Below are 18608 nucleotides of genomic sequence, written 5' to 3' on the forward strand. Positions count from 1 at the left end.
ATGGAGGCAAAGAACGAAACACAGCTTAGAGAGTTTATCTTCTTGGGCTTCTCCAGCCTCTCAAGCGGCCATGAGTACCTCTTCTCGATTTTCCTCGCTGCCTACGTGGCCACCATGATGGGCAACCTCATGCTATTAATCCTGGTCCTAATGGATTCCCGTCTCCACAGCCCTATGTATTTCTTCCTCAGCCACCTGTCCTGCTTGGATATCTGTATTTCTTCCGTTGTCGTGCCAAAGATCCTGGCCAACCTCCTACGCCGGAAACACACCATCTCTTACAACCAGTGCCTGGCCCAGACATTCTTCCTGATCGGGTTTGCTGGGTGTGAGCCTGCCCTGCTGGCTGTCATGGCCTACGACCGCTATGCTGCCATTTGCCGGCCTCTGTACTACTCCCACCTCATGAGTAACAGGGTGTGCATCCAGCTCGCTGTGGCCACGTGGGTCTGGGGCTTCCTGGATGCAGCTCTCCATGTCGCTCTGGCGTCCACATTGTCCTTCTGTGGAGTCAACCGGATTCCCCACATATTTTGTGACGTCCCCCCACTCTTGAAAATCGCCTGCAGTGATACTGGTGTCAACGAACTGGCCAATCACATCACAAGCATCTTTGTGGGGCTCGGTCCCTTACTCTTCATCTTCCTATCGTATTTCTACATCCTGGCCTCCATTCTGCGGATTCGCTCCAACACCAGCCGGCTCAAAGCTTTCTCCACCTGTGCCTCCCACATCATTGTGGTCAATGTCTGTCTTGGAAATGCATTTTTAAACTACAACCAACCCAGTACTGGCTACTCTCTGGAGACAGACACCTTTATCGCCACAATGTTTTGCGTAGTCAACCCTATGCTCAACCCCCTCATCTACAGCCTCCGCAACAAGGAGGTGAAGGCAGCTCTGAGGAAGGTTCTCCACTGTCAGAGGGCAGTTTAAATGTTATTTTTGGGGGTATATGTGTATTGAGTTGATGTGTGGGAGTTCCAGAGGGAGGAGTTAGTAAAGGCACAATGACAAACAATCCCAATGTGAGAAAAAAAGGAGGACCTCTAAAAAGCCAAATGGATGCACAAGAAATCGCTGCCCCCCACCCCCACCCCGAGATGTCTGCCCAACACCAAGACCTCTGTATTTTCCCAGGCCTTTTGGATATATTTTTAGTCCTGCTGATAGCCCTAGATAATTTCTTGTTGGGTTTGCCAGAACTTTTCTCTCTGGGATTCTGTCCGTGCTCAGAAACAAATGCACACCATGCAAGTCTTACTTAGCAGAGCTAGTTTATTCACTTCAGGCTTCTGTGCAGTCCTGTTCAGTTTTTATCTACATTACATACAGCTGTGATTAGGCTAACCCAGCCTCAAGGAATCTTAGAATCCTGGCAAGGTTCCCAGTACAGCTTCTATCTCAAGGTAATTGCACACAGATAGTCTTTCTCTGTTTAACCCTGAGATAGCCATACATACACAATTTTAATGACTAAGCAAGTATTACTTTTCATATACTTAACAGTCCTCCTCTTGCGCATGTTGTTCAAATTGTGCTACAATCTGAGACCTAGCTTTAAAAGCATCTCTTTGTGTTTTACCATTGATACTGGCTTTGTGAATAAATCAGCCAACATCATTTCAGATGGACAATATTCAAGTTTAATCCAGCCCTTCTGAATTATGTCTTTCACATGAGAATAACGAACATCCACATGTTTAGTTCTTGGCTTACACTTTTCAGATGTAGCCATACCAATACATGCCTGGTTATCCTCAAATATGGTTACTGGTGTCTCGATTTCCAACCTTAGGTCAGCAAATAATTGTTTATACCACTCAATCTCATTACAAGCCAGAGATAAGCTGATATATTCTGCTTCTGCACTAGAGGTTGCTACACAATTTTGTTTTCTTGTATACCAATCAATCAAAGATTGATTGTAAAAGAATGCTGCTCCACTGGTAGACTTTCTATCAATTGCGCTAGCCCAGTCAGCCTCTGCATAAACACAGAAATTTCCATCTTTGTGTGCAGATATTTCCAATTTGTGATTGATTGTGCCTTTTAGATATCTCAATACACGTTTTACAGCTGTCCAATCAGTTACAGAAGGTTTTGTCATTTTTCTGCTTAAAAGATTTACAGCAAATGTAATATCTGGTCTACTTAGGTTTGCTAGATAAAGTAAACTTCCAATCACACTCTGATATTTCTGTATGTCTTCCATTTCAGTACTGTCTGTCTGGTTTTGAAAATCAGTGACCATGGGAGTGGCAACAATTTTACAATTCTCCATGCTGTGTTCTTCCAGCAATTTTTTAATTTTGCCACTTTGTTCAATCAGAAATGACCCTGTGTTAGAATCTTTTGAAATTTGCATTCCCAAATAACTTTTCACTGGACCAAGGTCTTTTAACTCAAAATGTCTTTGCAGCTGGTTTACAAATGTGTTTTTCTGTTCTTCTTCATTAAAAACCAGTAACAGATCATCTACATAAATCAGCAAATACACTACATTTGAACCATCCTGTTTTGTGTACAGACATTGATCAGCTTTGCTTTTTTAAAACCCGTTTTGATCAATACATTGTCCAGTTTTTTATTCCAACACCTTGCTGCTTGCTTCAAACCATATATGGATTTTTTCAATTTACACACTAACCCTGGATTTTTAACAAAACCTTTTGGTTGGGTCATGTATATTTCCTCAGTTAAATCTCCATATAAGAAAGCTGTTTTGATGTCAAAATGAAATACGTTCAATTGTTTTTCTGCTGCAAATTTTAACAAAAGTTTTACACTTGAGTATTTTGTTGTAGGTGCATTAACTTCTTCATAATCTACTAGATATTTTTGAGCAAAACCTCTTGCTACTAATCTTGCTCTGTAATGTTCCACCTGTCCTTTCTCATTTTGTTTTACTTTGAATACCCATTTACAGGTAATGGCTTTACGACCTTCAGGTAAAGGTACTAGCTCCCACGTTTCATTTTTTTCCATTGCTCTGATTTCCTCTGACATTGCTTCATGCCAGCCCTGAGCCTCTGTAGGTTCCATTTCCTGAATTTCCTCAAATGAAGTAGGTTCATAGGCTATCAGTAAAGCTCTATGAGAAACCTGTTTGCTTTGGTATTCATCTGAGTAACGAATTGGAGCTTTGCGTTCCCTTTCTGATCGTCTTGGCATAGTTACAGGCATAGTTTCTTCCTCCACAGTTTCTTCCCCCTCCCTCTCTTGCTGAGATTGCTCAGGATTTTTTTCTGTGTCTACGTCTTTCTGTTCTACAGGCAAACTTACATACTGTTTTGTTTCCTGCATTTGTTCATGAAAGACTACATCTCTGCTCACAATTACACTTCTGTGATATGGAGACCACAAACGATAGCCTTTTGTTTGTGTATCATATCCCAACAGTTTACATTCCAAACCTCTTTGAGCTAGTTTTCCTGGTCTGTTTTCTTTCTGAACATGAGCAAAACATTTACTTCCAAAAACCCGTATGTGTGACACTCTAGGTTTTCTGTTGTAAAACATTTCATATGGGGTTTTTTCATGTACAGAGTGGTAAAGTCTGTTTAACAAATAATTTGAGGTGGACAAAGCTTCTGCCCAGAACAAGTTAGACAATCCTGACTCTCTCAATAGAGCTCTTAACATGTTCTGCAAGGTTCTGTTTTTCCTTTCTGCAACTCCATTTTGAAATGGTGAATATGGAGCAGTAAGGTCATGTTGTATACCCTCCTCACTGAGGAATTTTTTTAATTGGTTGCTAAGAAATTCACCTCCCCGGTCCGTTCTTAGATTAGCTATAGGTTCTTTAAATCTATTTTTACTCCACTTAACAAACGCTTTGAACTTTCCAAAAGTTTCACTCTTCTGTTTTAACACATACACAAATCCAAATCTACTGTAATCATCAACAATAGACAAGAAAAATCTGTTTCCTCCTTGACTTGTCTCAAAAGGACCTGCAAGACCTGCATGAATTAATTCAAAAATTCCTTTTGTTGTTCTCTCACTATGTTTTGGAATGTTTGACTTACGACACTTGGTTTCACTGCATACATTACATTCTACATAGTTAGAACATGGTTTGATTTTCACCCCTTCACACAATTCTGGAATCTTAGAAATTGTTTTATAGTTGGCGTGACCAAACCTTTTATGAGTCAAATGGATACACTCTTGGTGTGGTTTGCAATTGGTTACTGTTTTTGTTGTGACTTTGCTGGCTACAACTTCATTTTCTGTACAAGTATTAATCACATACAAAGATTCTTTCATTATTCCCTGCACACACACCTTGTTTCCCTGTTTTATAGTACAATTTTCTTCAGTAAAACAAATCTCATATCCCATGTCTGCTAACTGAAACGCACTTAGAAGGTTTGTTTCCAATTCTGGTACATATAAAACACTTTGTAGTTCAACTCCCAGACAATCAAAATATACATTACCCACACCACATATCTGGATTTTTGTTCCATTTGCAAGGGTAACACACTTTTGCTCTGAAGTAGAAGTTTCCAAGGTAACAAATGAAAGTTTGTCTTTTGCCATACTTATTGAAGCCCCAGAGTCCAAAAACCAAGGATTCATTGTCTCTTTGACTCTTGCTAGAAGACACTTCTTTGTTGATTCAGCTTCATTCATGTTGTTTTCTTCTCTCCAATTTGCTGTCGGCTGCTTTTTCTTCTTCTTGTTGCAATCCCGCCTTAAGTGTCCTGTGGAACCACAATTAAAGCATTTCCTTGCCTTTAATGCAGCCACCACGTCAGAAGATTTATGGCTTTGTTGAAATTCAGCCACAGGAAGTTTAAGGCTCTGTTGTTTTGAAGCTTGTCTTCTTTCATAGGTTTCCAGTAGTTTTCCAGCTACATACTCGAGGGTTAAATTTTCCTCCTCTTGACTTTCCATCATGGTGACAACCGCGTCGTACGATGAATCAAGACTTGACAAAATCACATAGACTTGGTGTATAGTTGTAAACTCCATCCCTCGTGCCCTGAGTTGATTGAAGATTTCTCTCATGCTTTTCAAATGGTTTGACATAGACTCCCCTGGTTTCAGCTTCATTCCATACAGCTTCTGGGTTAGAATTATTTTACTGCCCGCTGTTTCTCTTTGATATACAGCTTGTAGCGCATTCCAGCACTCTTTTGATGTATTCAAAAACTGAATGAAGGAAATTTGAGAATTTTCCACAGCTAATGCAATAACTGCCATTGCTTTTGCATCGTCCTTAAACCATTTAGCATTCTGTGGATCTGCTCTATCTGGTGGATTCTCTGTGACTACATACCACAGTTCAGCCTGAATCAGATACATTTGCATTTTGTAAGACCATAATGCATAGTTAGAGTCATTCAGCTTTTCCAACAATTGATGCAAACCAGACATATTAGCTCCTGCCATTCCCTCTGCTTTAGGAATTGGTATCTCACCGTCCTCCTGCTCAGAGTCCTCCTCAGAGTCAGCCGATTGAGAGTTTTCCTCACTTTGCAGCACTGGCTTTAGCTTGATGTCTTCCTCCATCAACAGTCTCCTTTTGTTTTAGCAGACTCCTGGTTCTGGTTCTGATACTGCACCATTCCCATCAAGTTCTGGTTCTTCTGGTTATGCTGACGTAGCTTGCCTGGGCCCATAACCTCTGTTGGGTTTGCCAGAACTTTTCTCTCTGGGATTCTGTCCGTGCTCAGAAACAAATGCACACCATGCAAGTCTTACTTAGCAGAGCTAGTTTATTCACTTCAGGCTTCTGTGCAGTCCTGTTCAGTTTTTATCTACATTACATACAGCTGTGATTAGGCTAACCCAGCCTCAAGGAATCTTAGAATCCTGGCAAGGTTCCCAGTACAGCTTCTATCTCAAGGTAATTGCACACAGATAGTCTTTCTCTGTTTAACCCTGAGATAGCCATACATACACAATTTTAATGACTAAGCAAGTATTACTTTTCATATACTTAACATTTCTTGCATTTGTGTTTTATTTAATCAGGTGTTTGTTTGTTTTATGTATTTGCCTGTTACCACATTAACCATCCTGGGATCTTTTATTCAAGTTTTGTTAATGGTATTAGTCTGTGTTTCATTTGTGGTAAGAGCCCTCAAATTGGGCTATCTCTCTCTAGGATCATATCTAGCCGCCAGAACCAAATAACACGGGGTAAGATCAGAGCCTTGGCTTTATTTCTGCAGCGAAAAGACTGCCTGCTTCAAATTTAGGAGCAGCAGCAGCCCTGAATGCTTCTCATACTGTGTGGCAAACAAGTTACATCATATTTGGTCATACAGTGTCATGCTTGGGTATATTTCCACGAGAAACTCATAGACAACATTGCAGCCACTGCCCTTAGCAGAAACCCATTGTGTATTGTCTGTTGATTGAGCAAGCTGGGCCTTTCCAGATAACGCGCTTACCTCTTGACCCCAGCTGTGTATGTGGTCTCTTCGCTTAGGCTGCATGTTTGCCTTACCGCTTGTCTTGTGATAGAGAACAGCTAACTATTAGTTAACTATTATTTATATCAGTCCTCCCTTTTGACCCGTCAGTAATTCCTTACTGATAGGATCACATTGCGAGGTTTCCACACAGGCTTGGCCTATTTCAGACCATTCTCTTAATTTTGCTTATTTGTCATCTTCTGATGTGGAAACCATCATATAATCATGAGATGTAACAGCACTGGAAATTAGTTTCTGAACGATAGCTCCTATACATGGTGCAAAGCAACAAAGCCCAAGCATTATAACAATCATAAAAGCTCTTTTTAGTCTATTCAAATTGGGAAGCCAAGATTGTCCTGACCCTTGTGCAATAACTTCTAAAGATATATCAATGCTTCTTTTGACACATTTGGAGGGCAAAGGCATCACCTACATCGGTGGAAGTAAAGTACTTAGATAACAACAACCGGTCCAATTCGCTGGCAAAACTTTATAAGCATATTCCCTACATACCCACCATAAAAATCTTGGGTTCTATGAAGCTGAGCAATCATTGTAACTAAAATGATACTGCTCAGACTGCTTTTCAGATTTATTCTATTCTTTTTCCCAGGTACTAAGATTTTGCTGGTAATGCATCAATATTAAGGTACAGCAGTGTAATTCTCTCAATTTCTAAGTTCCTTTTGGGGGGGCTATAACTTGTGTGCTCCAGATTTCATGGCAAACAGAAGATCTTACATTTATACTGCTTTCCTTTTTTCTTTTTGCATAATACAAAGACCTCCCTTTACAGGGAACACTGGAACGCGCCATGAATCATTTATTTTTCATTGCTTTGAAAGCTGCAGGCCGTCTGATAGAGGCAGTTAGACACAGGCATATCGCTAGCAGGTAAATGCCAGCCACAAATATGCCCTGGAACTTTTTCATAACTTCTTAAACTCTGGGGCTTCCAAAAAGTTGCTAATTCACAGTACAAGGATTTCTGGAATAGTAAGTTCTTTTTGGGAATTTCCCCACCATTTCCCTAGAATTGGACATGCCCACACTATCAGGGTAGTCTGGAAGATACAAAGACAAGTTAGCAAGTTACAAGTTAGCAAGTTAACAAGTTAGCAAGTTACAATCACTTTTCTTCTTAAATTTCAACTTCAGTGGATCAATTTGATGGACATATTCCATCTCCCACTCTGGAGCTAGTTTGTAATAACCCACTTTCATAAAGTCTGGCCAACTATTAAAGGCTTTATCAGCACAGTTCGGATTGTTGACCTTATTCCACCATTCAGACAAATTATGCAATTTTGAGAAATCATTTAAGTCTTAGGGCCTGTCTACACAGAGTCTTCGGGGCGCCTGGAGTGCGCCTGCAGTGCGCCCCGAAATCGATGATGTAGACAGTACCTTAAGTGTTCCAAGAAGAGACGGAGGAGGAGGAGGAGGCCCCGCATCACCCCTCGCAGGGACGGGGTGAAGACTTGCCGGGCCCGGTGGCTTCACCGGGGAATCAGCTGCATCCTTGGCACCGCCCACCTGCCCGCTGGCCTCCTGTTGCCAGCAAAAGAGCCACCCGGGTCATAGAGCTCGGCGGAAGAAGCCGGTGGCGGCTTCTTCCGCCGAGCTCTCCGACCCGGGTGGGCCTGAGTGACTCTTTCGCCGGCAACAGGAGGCCGGCAGGCAGTTGGGCGGCGCCAAGGACGCATCCGATTCCCCGGCGAAGCTGCCGGGTCCAGCAACTCTTCACCCCGTCCCCGCGAGGGGCGTTGCGGGGCCTCCTCCTCCTCCTCCTCCTCCGCCTCTTCTTGGAACGCTTAAGGTACTGTCTACATCATCGATTTCGGGGTGTTGATGAGCATTGTTGTTTCCAGTGTCCTGGTTTACAAAAAATGACACACATCTCATCTCTGCCCATCTTCTCTCTCTTTTGTCCTTCTCCCCCGTTTCCATGTTCCTCTGCTACGTCCAAAACCTCTACCAGGTCTAAAGCTTCTACTAAAACCTCAGCTGCCTCCCCGGCTGCGCCCAAATCCAGTGCCAAAACTCTTCCTAATATCACTCTTAGTCTGTTTGTTTCTGTCTTTCTGACTTCTTTTCTCTTCTCTTCCACCAAAACAAACAAACATGCTATGCAATAATCAAAACCTGAGCCACAGTATTCCCCTGCCATCCTGGCTGATACTTTCACAAAGTATTCTTTAATATCTAAAACTACTTAATCAACAAAAAATACTGACAACCAAAACTCTGCTTGCATCTTCCTCTGGATCAATTCTACCATACATTCTAAGACTGCGGGAAAACCTTGCCATAAAATTGGCTGGTAATTCTGTTTTTTGTTTTTGTTTTGTTTGTTTTTGAACTACATTCTTGACTCTAGACCAATTTAACAATCTTTTGACCCATATGTTTTAGAACTTGTAAGACCCTGTTTTAATATTCTATAATGATGGTTAAATGAACTGGCTCTTGTGGGTTAAATGCTGGTGCAGGGTCTGAATAAACATTCAGAACAGGGCTTGGAGCAACTCCTATGGGATTCTGTTGCAAAAATTTAAACAAAGGATTTTTCCCTTCCTTTTTTCTTTTCTTTTCCTCCTAAAATCAATCTGAGATCTCTTAAAACATTTTAATCAGATAAACCAATAAGTGGCCAAGTTTTCAACACATAACAACACATAACAAAACCAAGCGCTTTTTCCTTCAATTCTGCTGTTCCAGGCAAGTGCCCTGTACCTGCATCCTTTTTTTTTACACATTACATCAAGGGGACCCCGTTGGGATGCTTTAACCTCCCCCACATTTTGTCCCGCTTAGAACCTGAGAGCGTGGCCCATGTATACCTTTCAACATTTTTATGGCCTAATCACTCACACCAAGACGGACTACTAATAACCTGAGAGCGTGGCTTATGTGTACCTTTCAACATTTCACTCAATCGCTCATCCTGGGGGGGTGTCTTACCTGAATTTATGATCTTACCCTACTTTATTGGAGTAGCCTTGGTTGAAGTTCACCCATCCCATCCAGAGTAGAAGAACCCAATAGGTTAACTCACCTAGTGCCAGCTGGGTCAGTTCGGAACCAACCAGGGCTCGATGAACAACAGGCTAGACGGCTCCTGGCTGGCTCGCCAAATTGTGGTAAGAGCCCTCAAATTGAGCTCTCTCTTTCTAGGATCGTGTCTTTTTTTTATATATATTAATTTTCAGTTGAATACAATATCTTATCTTAATAACATAATCTTAATAACATAATCAATACACCTACAGTGCACCCCCCACCACGGGATCTCATTCCTGCTTCCAAAATCTCATACTTTCTTCTGCTGGTGGATTCCCACTCCCTCTAGAAAAAACAAATATTAGGAACTGTTTCCAAATTCCTTCAAAATCATTTGATTTAGCTATACCTCTTCTCCATTTAATATTACTTGTTAATTTATCATTAATAGCTATATCCCACACTTCTTTATACCATTCTTCAATAGAATATTCCCCTTGTATCTTCCAGTTCCTAGCTATAATTAGTCTTGCTGCAATCAACAAATTCGTTATCAGTTCCTTAATTTCCTTTTTACATTTAAAATCTTCTTCAAATAGCGACAGCAATGCAACTTTTGGTGTTCTTTCTATCTTCATTTCAACAATTTCTTCAATCTCCAGAAACACCATCTTCCACAAATTCTGAACATAGTTACATTCCCACCACATATGCATATACGTTCCTTTAACCCCACAACCTCTCCAACAATTTGCCGATTGCTGCTTGTTTATCTTATTCAATCTAACCGGAGTTAGGTACCACCTCCATACAATTTTATAATAATTCTCTTTTATTCTTACTGACATATTTCTCAACGCTCTTTGCCTCCATAATCCCTCCCAACCCTGTTGTCCTATTTGTACCTTCAAATCTGTCTCCCAAACCATTTTACCCGAGTTATCCACTGTCCCTTTCTCCACCAATATTCTGTATATTTCGCTCATCAACCCTTTTAACACTGTTCTTTTCCCCCTTTCCTTATCTTTTTTATCTATTAATTCTTCAAACCTTGTTAATTCTCTACACTCTCCATTATCTCTTACCCACTTTTTAGTCCATTGTTCTAATTGCGTATAGTTTAACCAAGTTAACTTTTTATCCTTCAAGACTTCTTCTATATCCTCTCTTGTACCCATTCCTCTTAACCAATCTCTTAATTTCATTTTATTTCTCTCTATTAAAACTTTACTTAATCTACTTTTTAATTCCTCCGGGAAATTCTTCAACAATATTACCGGTGACAAGGGAGAGCTGCTCGGAAGCAGCGCCCCTTTATATTTACTCCAAATTTCCCAGTGAGTCCTCAAAAGTGGGTTATTTATACCTTCCACCCATTTTTTTTTCCCTTCCATAAAAAAAACATTTTCTAATTTAGTCTCTATATTACTCATATTTTTTTCTTCCATCCAATCTAAGTTCCCTAATCCTAAAATTGCCTCCATTATATATCTTAATCTATTGGCTGCATAATATAATATAATATTCGGGAGACCCAATCCTCCCTTTTTTTGACTCAAATACCATTTACTTTTATTTACCCTCGCTTTCTTATCACCATTACAAAAATTATTTATGATCCTTTGCCAACTTTTTAACTCTAATTCTGAAATTTTTATTGGTAGCATCCTAAACACAAAATTTATCCTTGCTAAAATCTTCATTTTTATTAATGCTATTCTTCCAAACCAGGATAAATTTAACCTTTTATATTTTTCCAATTTTACTAAAATCTCTTTTTTTAAAACATTTAAATTTTCTTTCTCTAGATTCTCTAACTTCTGCGTAATTTTTATTCCCAAATATCTAATCTGAGTCTTAACTCTCATTTCTCTTCCCTTTTCTTCCCAATCTTTCTCTTCTTTTTTAGTATAATTAAATAACATCAATTCTGATTTAGACCAATTTATTTTTAACCCCATAACAGCCTCAAATTCTCTCAAATGTTGTTTAATTCTCCCCATCTTCTCTATTGGATTCTTAATCGTCAACAACGTATCATCTGCAAACATATGCAATTTAATTTTTTTTTATACTACCAATTCCTTCAATCTCCTCATCCTCTCGTATTGCGTTCGCCAATAATTCCATTACCATTACAAATAGGACTGGTGAGAGCGGACATCCTTGTCTTGTCCCTCTGGCTAGTCGTATCTTATCTGTCACACCATCATTCACTACCACTACGGCTGTATTCTGAGAGTATAACTGTTCTATTATCGCTTTAAATTTATTTCCAAATCCCATTTTATTTAAAACCATCTTTAAGGCTTGCCAGCTCACACAATCAAAAGCCTTGAAAATATCCAATGCCAGAATTCCCGCTTTAACCCTCGACTTATTTATCACCTGAATTGCATTTAATACTCTTCCCACCAAATTAGGCATCTGTCTACCTACCACAAATCCACATTGATCCTCCCCTATATATTCCTCTATAAATTTATTCAACCTCCTTGCTAAGATAGTTGAAAAAAGCTTCGCATCCTGATTTATTAATGAAATCGGTCTATATGAATCAGGAACAGTCAAATCTTTATCTGGTTTTGGTATTAAAATTATTAATGAATGCTCCCATGATTCTGGCGTTTCATCCCCTTCCAATATGGAATTATACAAATTTATTAATTTTGGTATTAAAATTCCTTTAAAAACCTTATAATATTCTGGTCCTAAACCATCTACCCCCGGTGATTTACCCGGCTTCAAATTCCCAATTACTTCTTCAACTTCTCCTTGAGTTATTACCTTCTCCATTAACTCTTTATGCTCTATTTTTATTCTCTTCATTGTATATTTTTCTATATAAGCTTCCAACTTTTGTTCTTGAGTATCCTTTCCCTTATACAAATCCTGGTAAAACTCCTGAAATATCTTTATTTTATCCTTCATTGTATGACAATACTTCCCTTGTTTATCTTTCAAAATCCCTATCCCATTCCTTGCTTTTTCCTTTTGTGTGAGTCTGGCTAGCAATTTAGAATTCCTGTTACTGTTTTCGAAATACTCCCTTTTCATATATATTAGATTCTTTTGGACCTCCTCTAAATTTAAATTTTCTAATTGCTTTTTCTTTGCCTGTATTTCTATTAATTTATGCTTATTTTTATTTTGCCAATAATCTTTCTCCATTTTCTTAATCTCTTCCTCCAATTGTTCTTGCTCTGCTACTTGTTGTCTTCTCAAATTACACATTTCTCTAATAAATATCCCTCTCGATACTGCCTTCATGGTATCCCAAACTACTGCCCTTGATGTTCCTCCTTTCTCATTAATTTCCCAAGCCTCCGTCAATTCACTTTGTATTTTTTCTACCACTTTATTATATTTTAAAAGTTTTGTGTTTAATTTCCACCTAAACGCTTCCTTGTAATTTTTTTTAACTGTAAATTCTAAATTTAACATTGCATGGTCCGTTACCTTTATTACTCCCATTTCCATTTTACACACCTTACTTGCAAACTCTTTTGAAATCAATATATAATCTATTCTAGAATATGTCTGATGAACTGGGGAGTAAAAAGAAAATCCCGGATTCACGCCATTCAGTAAACGCCAACAATCCACATAGTCTTTTTCTCTTACTAATTTATTCAATATAGTAATGTTATTTCTTTTTTCCACATTTGTGGGGTTTGATCTGTCCACTCTATTGTCCATTACCATATTAAAATCCCCTGCCAAAATTAAATATCCTTCCCTAAACTCCTCTATTTCACTAAATAATTTCATAAAAAACTCTCTATGTTTCTCATTAGGAGCATAAACATTTACTAATGTATATTGTTCACTTTCTATTTGCCCCTTTATCATAAGATATCTACCATTATCATCCTTTTTAACAGTTTTCAGTATAAATCCACTTTTTTTTGAAATCAAAATTGCTACTCAATTTTGTGAAGGATCGTGTCTAGCCGCCGGAACCAAATAACAAATAGACACGGGGTAAGATCAAAGCCTTGGCTTTATTTCCGCAGTGAAAAGACTGCCTGCTTCAAATTTAGGAGCAGCAGCAGCCCTGAATGCTTCTCATACTGTGTGGCAAACAAGTTACATCATATTTGGTCATACAGTGTCATGCTTGGGTATATTTCCACAAGAAACTCATAGACAACATTGCAGCCACTGCCCTTAGCAGAAACTCATTGTGTATTGTCCGTTGATTGAGCAAGCTAGGCCTTTCAAGATAACACGCTTACCTCTTGACCCCAGCAGTGTATGTGGTCTCTTCGCTTAGGCTGCAGGTTTGCCTTACCGCTTGTCTTGTGATAGAGAACAGCTAACTATTAGTTAACTATTATTTATATCACATTCTGCTTTGAACCACCTGGGGAGCTTTGGCTATTGCATGAGTTAAAAAAGTAACGAATGAATGTAATGTTTATAATAAACAAAATTTGCAACATATAGGAAAAAAATCCAGCCTGCAAAACTAGAACAGTCATTTTTGTGCCACAGTGACTGGTTATGAGAGGTTGCCGACGTCAGGATCTCCTACCAGAAAGACAATCTCTCTCTCTCTCTTTCTCCAGCCCAGGCATAACACAGGATGTCAGCATCCTCTCAGAGCTATTTTGCACAGGGCTGTTAATCCTTTGGATCTGCTTTTGGTTTCACTGCAGAATTGAGATCATGCATGGTTGAGCTTTTTTATCTGGCTGAGGTTTTATGTTGTATTTTATATTATGGTTTTATACTGTTGTTTTATACTTTGAATGTTTTTTAATTTTTGTGAACTGCCCAGAGAGCTTCGGCTATTGGGCAGTATAGAAATGTAATAAATAAATAAATAAACGAGGGGGATTTTCTTTCCTGCTTTTCCTCTACATAACCTCTAGGTGGCACTGTGATATAATGAAATAGCACAAATATATAAGGGGGAAAGTAGTTTCTTTCAGTTCCATAATTAAATTCTCTAATAAAACCTAACCAAAAGTGCTCCTTAGACATAACACTAAAGAACCTGTAAACAACTATGAGTAGGGATATCAAGAACACAATAAGTGCCTTGCATAAAAAAAAAAAAAACCCTTAGAAAGTGCTAGGTCTTAGGATCGTCTAATGCCTAAGTGGAGCACCAACTCCTCATTCGTGCTACCCTGACTCATTAAAATGTATGTCAGTACTGAGAAAGCAAAGCCACAAGCCCAGATATACCTGCTCTGTATGTAGGTTGGTTCTTGCAAGTGAAGTGCATGATGGGATTGGAATGATGTATGTGCCTGAATGTGCTGTAATGCTGAAACTGCTTAATTGGAAGGAAATGCTTAATTGGAATTTCTAACTGTCAAGACGTTTTGATGTAGTTTAAGACAAATAAGCTAGCTTGATTAGGACGACTGACCAGCCAGGTCAATCTGATATTGCTAGAAGAGTTATGGGCCATTTGTCGATAAGGTATAATGAAGAAGTTTTCTTAGATCTGTCTTTGTTTTGGTTCAGAATTTTGCCAACTGCTAATTGATTAAGATGCTAATGTGTATGAATATACCTGCTTTTCACACTGCCAGGGAAGACGTTCTTTGTCTGTCTGTACGACTCTCTCCATACAGCTGTATTATGCTCAATAAAACGAACTTGCCTTACAACCAAAGTGGATTTTTGCTCTTGACAGAATCTTCTGCCTGGAATAGTATTCCACTCTCTAATCTAGTTGCAGAAAACTATCAAAAGTTTCTCCTGGTGAGATTATACACATTTCATTTAAAATGACTATTTCTTGCCCTCTCATGTGGTTAAATTACATTCACACATGTGGCCTCCATCAGAGGAAGGAAGGAAGGAAGGAAGGAAGACTTCCTGACAGAAGGCTTCTAGGAGTAAGGAAAAAGACAGGAGTAGTAGTGAGGAAATTAAAGAGGGTGACAAGCGGAAGAAGCCGTCATTGGTGAATGAGGCAGGGTGATGTTGCTCTAAAAGTTTCATCTGTCAATCTCATGCCTAAAATACTTTAAGAGGCATTTTCCAAAATCCAACTTAACAGCTCTGTGACAGCCAATCCCAACTCTCTGTACCTGATTATGCCTCAGACCTGGGGGAAATAGCTGTGGGTCGGCTGTTCTGCCTCCACCAGCAATTAAGGCTCCACCCTAATTAAGGGACAGCATCCATTGCGTTTGGTTCCATCACACCTACTGGGAAGGGCTCACCTGGGAGCTCTTCTCCCCCTCAGAGAATCCACCTCCCTATCTCACCACCCTGTGGGTTTCCAGAGCAGGATAATCTCCAAGACCCACTTGCTAAGTTATATTTTCTCCTCTCCAAGCACCATCTGCCACACCCAACACAGGTAACCGAGAGACTTGCTCATGGTGGCCACAAGTCTTGCCGTGAGACTGAGATCCTCCAGCCCTTCTCATGGTGTCACATTTGGAGGCTAGATGGATTCGCCACCCTACAGGCTTCAGCCCCTGAACGGACTCCCCGTCTGCTTGCATTCCGGACCCAAACTTTTGGGGCGTTTGGGGGGCTGCATAACTTTCCTTCCAGATAGAGGCAGAGTTCGAGGTCCCCCTTTCCTGGCGTGAAGAGAAGAAATCCAGCCATGAACATGGCCAGCCATCGGTGTCTAGGATAGCAAGGGAAGGTGAGTAGCTTCGTGGTTTGTTGTGTGCCACAGTTGAAAGGACTAGAAACATCTTTTGATTCTTTGATGGAGGACATTGCAAGGAGAGGTCTACCCATGTATGCTTGAAACTGAAGTGGGGAGGTCAGTAGGAGAGGGAGCCCAGCTCAGTGGTGCCTGCCTCCCAGGGAAGCTTTTATCTGTCAATCGCTCTCATCAGGAGGAGGAAACCAGCTTAAGAGAGAGTAGAACCAAGAGTTGACAAAGGAGTTAAAGGAAGCAAGAAGCAAAATCTCGAATCTGAAGAGAAGCTTTCTAAGCAATCCTCTGCATTCTTATTCAAGACAAATATACTACTGCCCTAAATACACATTTATTGTGCCACCACACTTGAACAACTGGGCATGTTTAGCCTGGAGAAGAGAAGATTGAGGGGAGACATGATAGCAGTCTTCAAATACTTAAAAAGGTTGTCACACAGAGGAGGGCCAGGATCTCTTCTCGATCCTCCCAGAGTGCAGGACACGGAATAACAGGCTCAAGTTAAAGGAAGCCAGATTCCGGCTGGACATCAGGAAAAACTTCCTGACTGTTAGAGCAGTACAACAATGGAACCAGTTACCTAGGGAGGTTGTGGGCTCTCCCACACTAGAGGCCTTCAAGAGGCAGCTGGACAGCCATCTGTCAGGGATGCTTTAGGGTAGATTCCTGCATTGAGCAAGGGGTTGGACTCAATGGCCTTGTAGGCCCCTTCCAACTCTGCTATTCTATGATTCTATGATTCTATGAACTACTGTGTAGACTTCTGGTCACCGCACTTTAAAAAAAGACAATATAGAGCTGCAAAAGGGGTGGAAGGAGACAACCAAAATGATCAAGGAACTGGAGCAACTCCACTGTGCAGAAAAGTTACAACGTCTGGAGCTGTATAGTTCAGAGAAAGAGTGAGTAAGGGGAGACATGATAGAGATGCATAAGCTTATGCCTGGTGTGTAGAGAGTAGACAAGGAAACCTCTCTCTCTCTCTCTCTCTCTCTCTCTCTCTCTCTCATAATACTAGAACCTGGAGCTCATTGGTGGGAGATTCAGGAAAGATAAAAAGAAGTACGTCTTCTCACAGCACATGGAATTCACTACCACAGTCCATAGTGTTGGCCACTAAATCGGGAAGGCTTCAAAAGGGGGTTGGATAAATTCCTGGAGAAGAAGGCTATTGATGGCTATTAATCGGGATGGCAAAGTGCTACTTCCAGTATCAGAGGCAGTGAGCCTATACACCAGTTGCTGGGGAAGATGGGTGGGAGGGTGCTGTTGCACCTGTGCCTTTCTTGTGGGGTCCTGGTCAACAGCCACTGTGTGAACAGAGTACTGGACTAGATGGACCCCTGGTCTGATCCAGCAGGGCTCGTCTGATGTTCTTACATTCTCATCTGGAGGGCACTGGGGAAAGGTTGGTCTAATGAGGTGATCTGGATGACATTCTCTCTGAAGTCTCTGAAGACTTGTAGGCTATTTTGGAGGCAGTCTGCTCTACAAGGTACACCTTTGGTCTGATCCAGCAAGGCTCTTCTGTTTTCCATTCATTTGGTGATTCCCTGAAGTCGCCCTATGAAATAGGGATCTCAGTGGCACCTCCCTGCCCCATTGATCCAAAGCCTCTGGAGACATTGAAGGAAAGGGTTAAACTAGGGTGACCCTATGGAAAGGAGGACAGGGCTCCTGTATCTTTAACTGTTGTATAGAAAGGGGAATTTCAGCAGGTGTCATTTGTATGCATACAGCACCTGGTGAAACTCCCTCTTCATCACAATAATTAAAGCTGTAGGAGCCCCTCTGGATATACTACAGTGACCAGCTACAAAAGAGGGCAGGGCTCCTGCAGCTTTAACTGCTGTGATGAAGGTGCTGCATGCATACACCAGGCTTTAATAAATATTTAATGACACCTGCTGAAATTCCCTTTTCAATACAACTGTTAAAGATATAGGCACCTTGTCCTCCTTTCCATAGGGTCACTGTAGTTAAACTTCCTCTCCTCACAGTAAGGTTCTGGTTCAGTTTTCTCTCCCTGCCCCAACTCTCCCTGGTGGCACCTATTCTTGTTTTAAAAACAAATTCATTTTATTTGTTTAGTACATTATAATCTGCCCAATAACTAACGTTCCTTGAGGGGATTACAGTCCATGACACAAATGCAATGACAAATCGCATGCAATGTAGTTTGGCCCTTATTATTCCTTGGGCTGCTCCTGCAAATCGCAGAGGAGGGCGCTACTGGCCTGTTCCCTGTTGGTGGGTAGAGCTGCAGTTGTGTACTCAGCAGAGGTCAGGTGACACCAGGCCCAATAAGATCCAGCCTGGTCCTATAAAGCCTCTAGCTCTAGCCTCACTTTTCAGCCTGCACCTGTGCCAAAGATCCTTGCCAATCTCCTATGCCGGAAACACACCATATCTTACAATCAGTGCCTGGCCCAAATAGTCTTTGCTGGATGTGAGCCTGCCCTGCTGGCTGTCATGGCCTACGACCACTATGCTGCCATTTGCCGGCCTCTGTATTACTCCTG

General features: G+C 40.7%; 1 protein-coding gene across 1 annotated transcript; it reads left to right on the forward strand.

Moving 5' to 3' along the window:
- On the forward strand, window positions 1–936 carry LOC134403937 (olfactory receptor 5V1-like). Its single transcript, XM_063134480.1, has one exon. The coding sequence runs from the start codon at window positions 1–3 to the stop codon at window positions 934–936; it is 936 nt and encodes a 311-aa protein (XP_062990550.1).
- The last annotated feature ends 17672 nt before the right edge of the window (window positions 937–18608 follow it).

Source organism: Elgaria multicarinata, chromosome 9 (assembly GCF_023053635.1).
Source record: "Elgaria multicarinata webbii isolate HBS135686 ecotype San Diego chromosome 9, rElgMul1.1.pri, whole genome shotgun sequence".
NCBI lineage: Eukaryota > Metazoa > Chordata > Lepidosauria > Squamata > Anguidae > Elgaria > Elgaria multicarinata.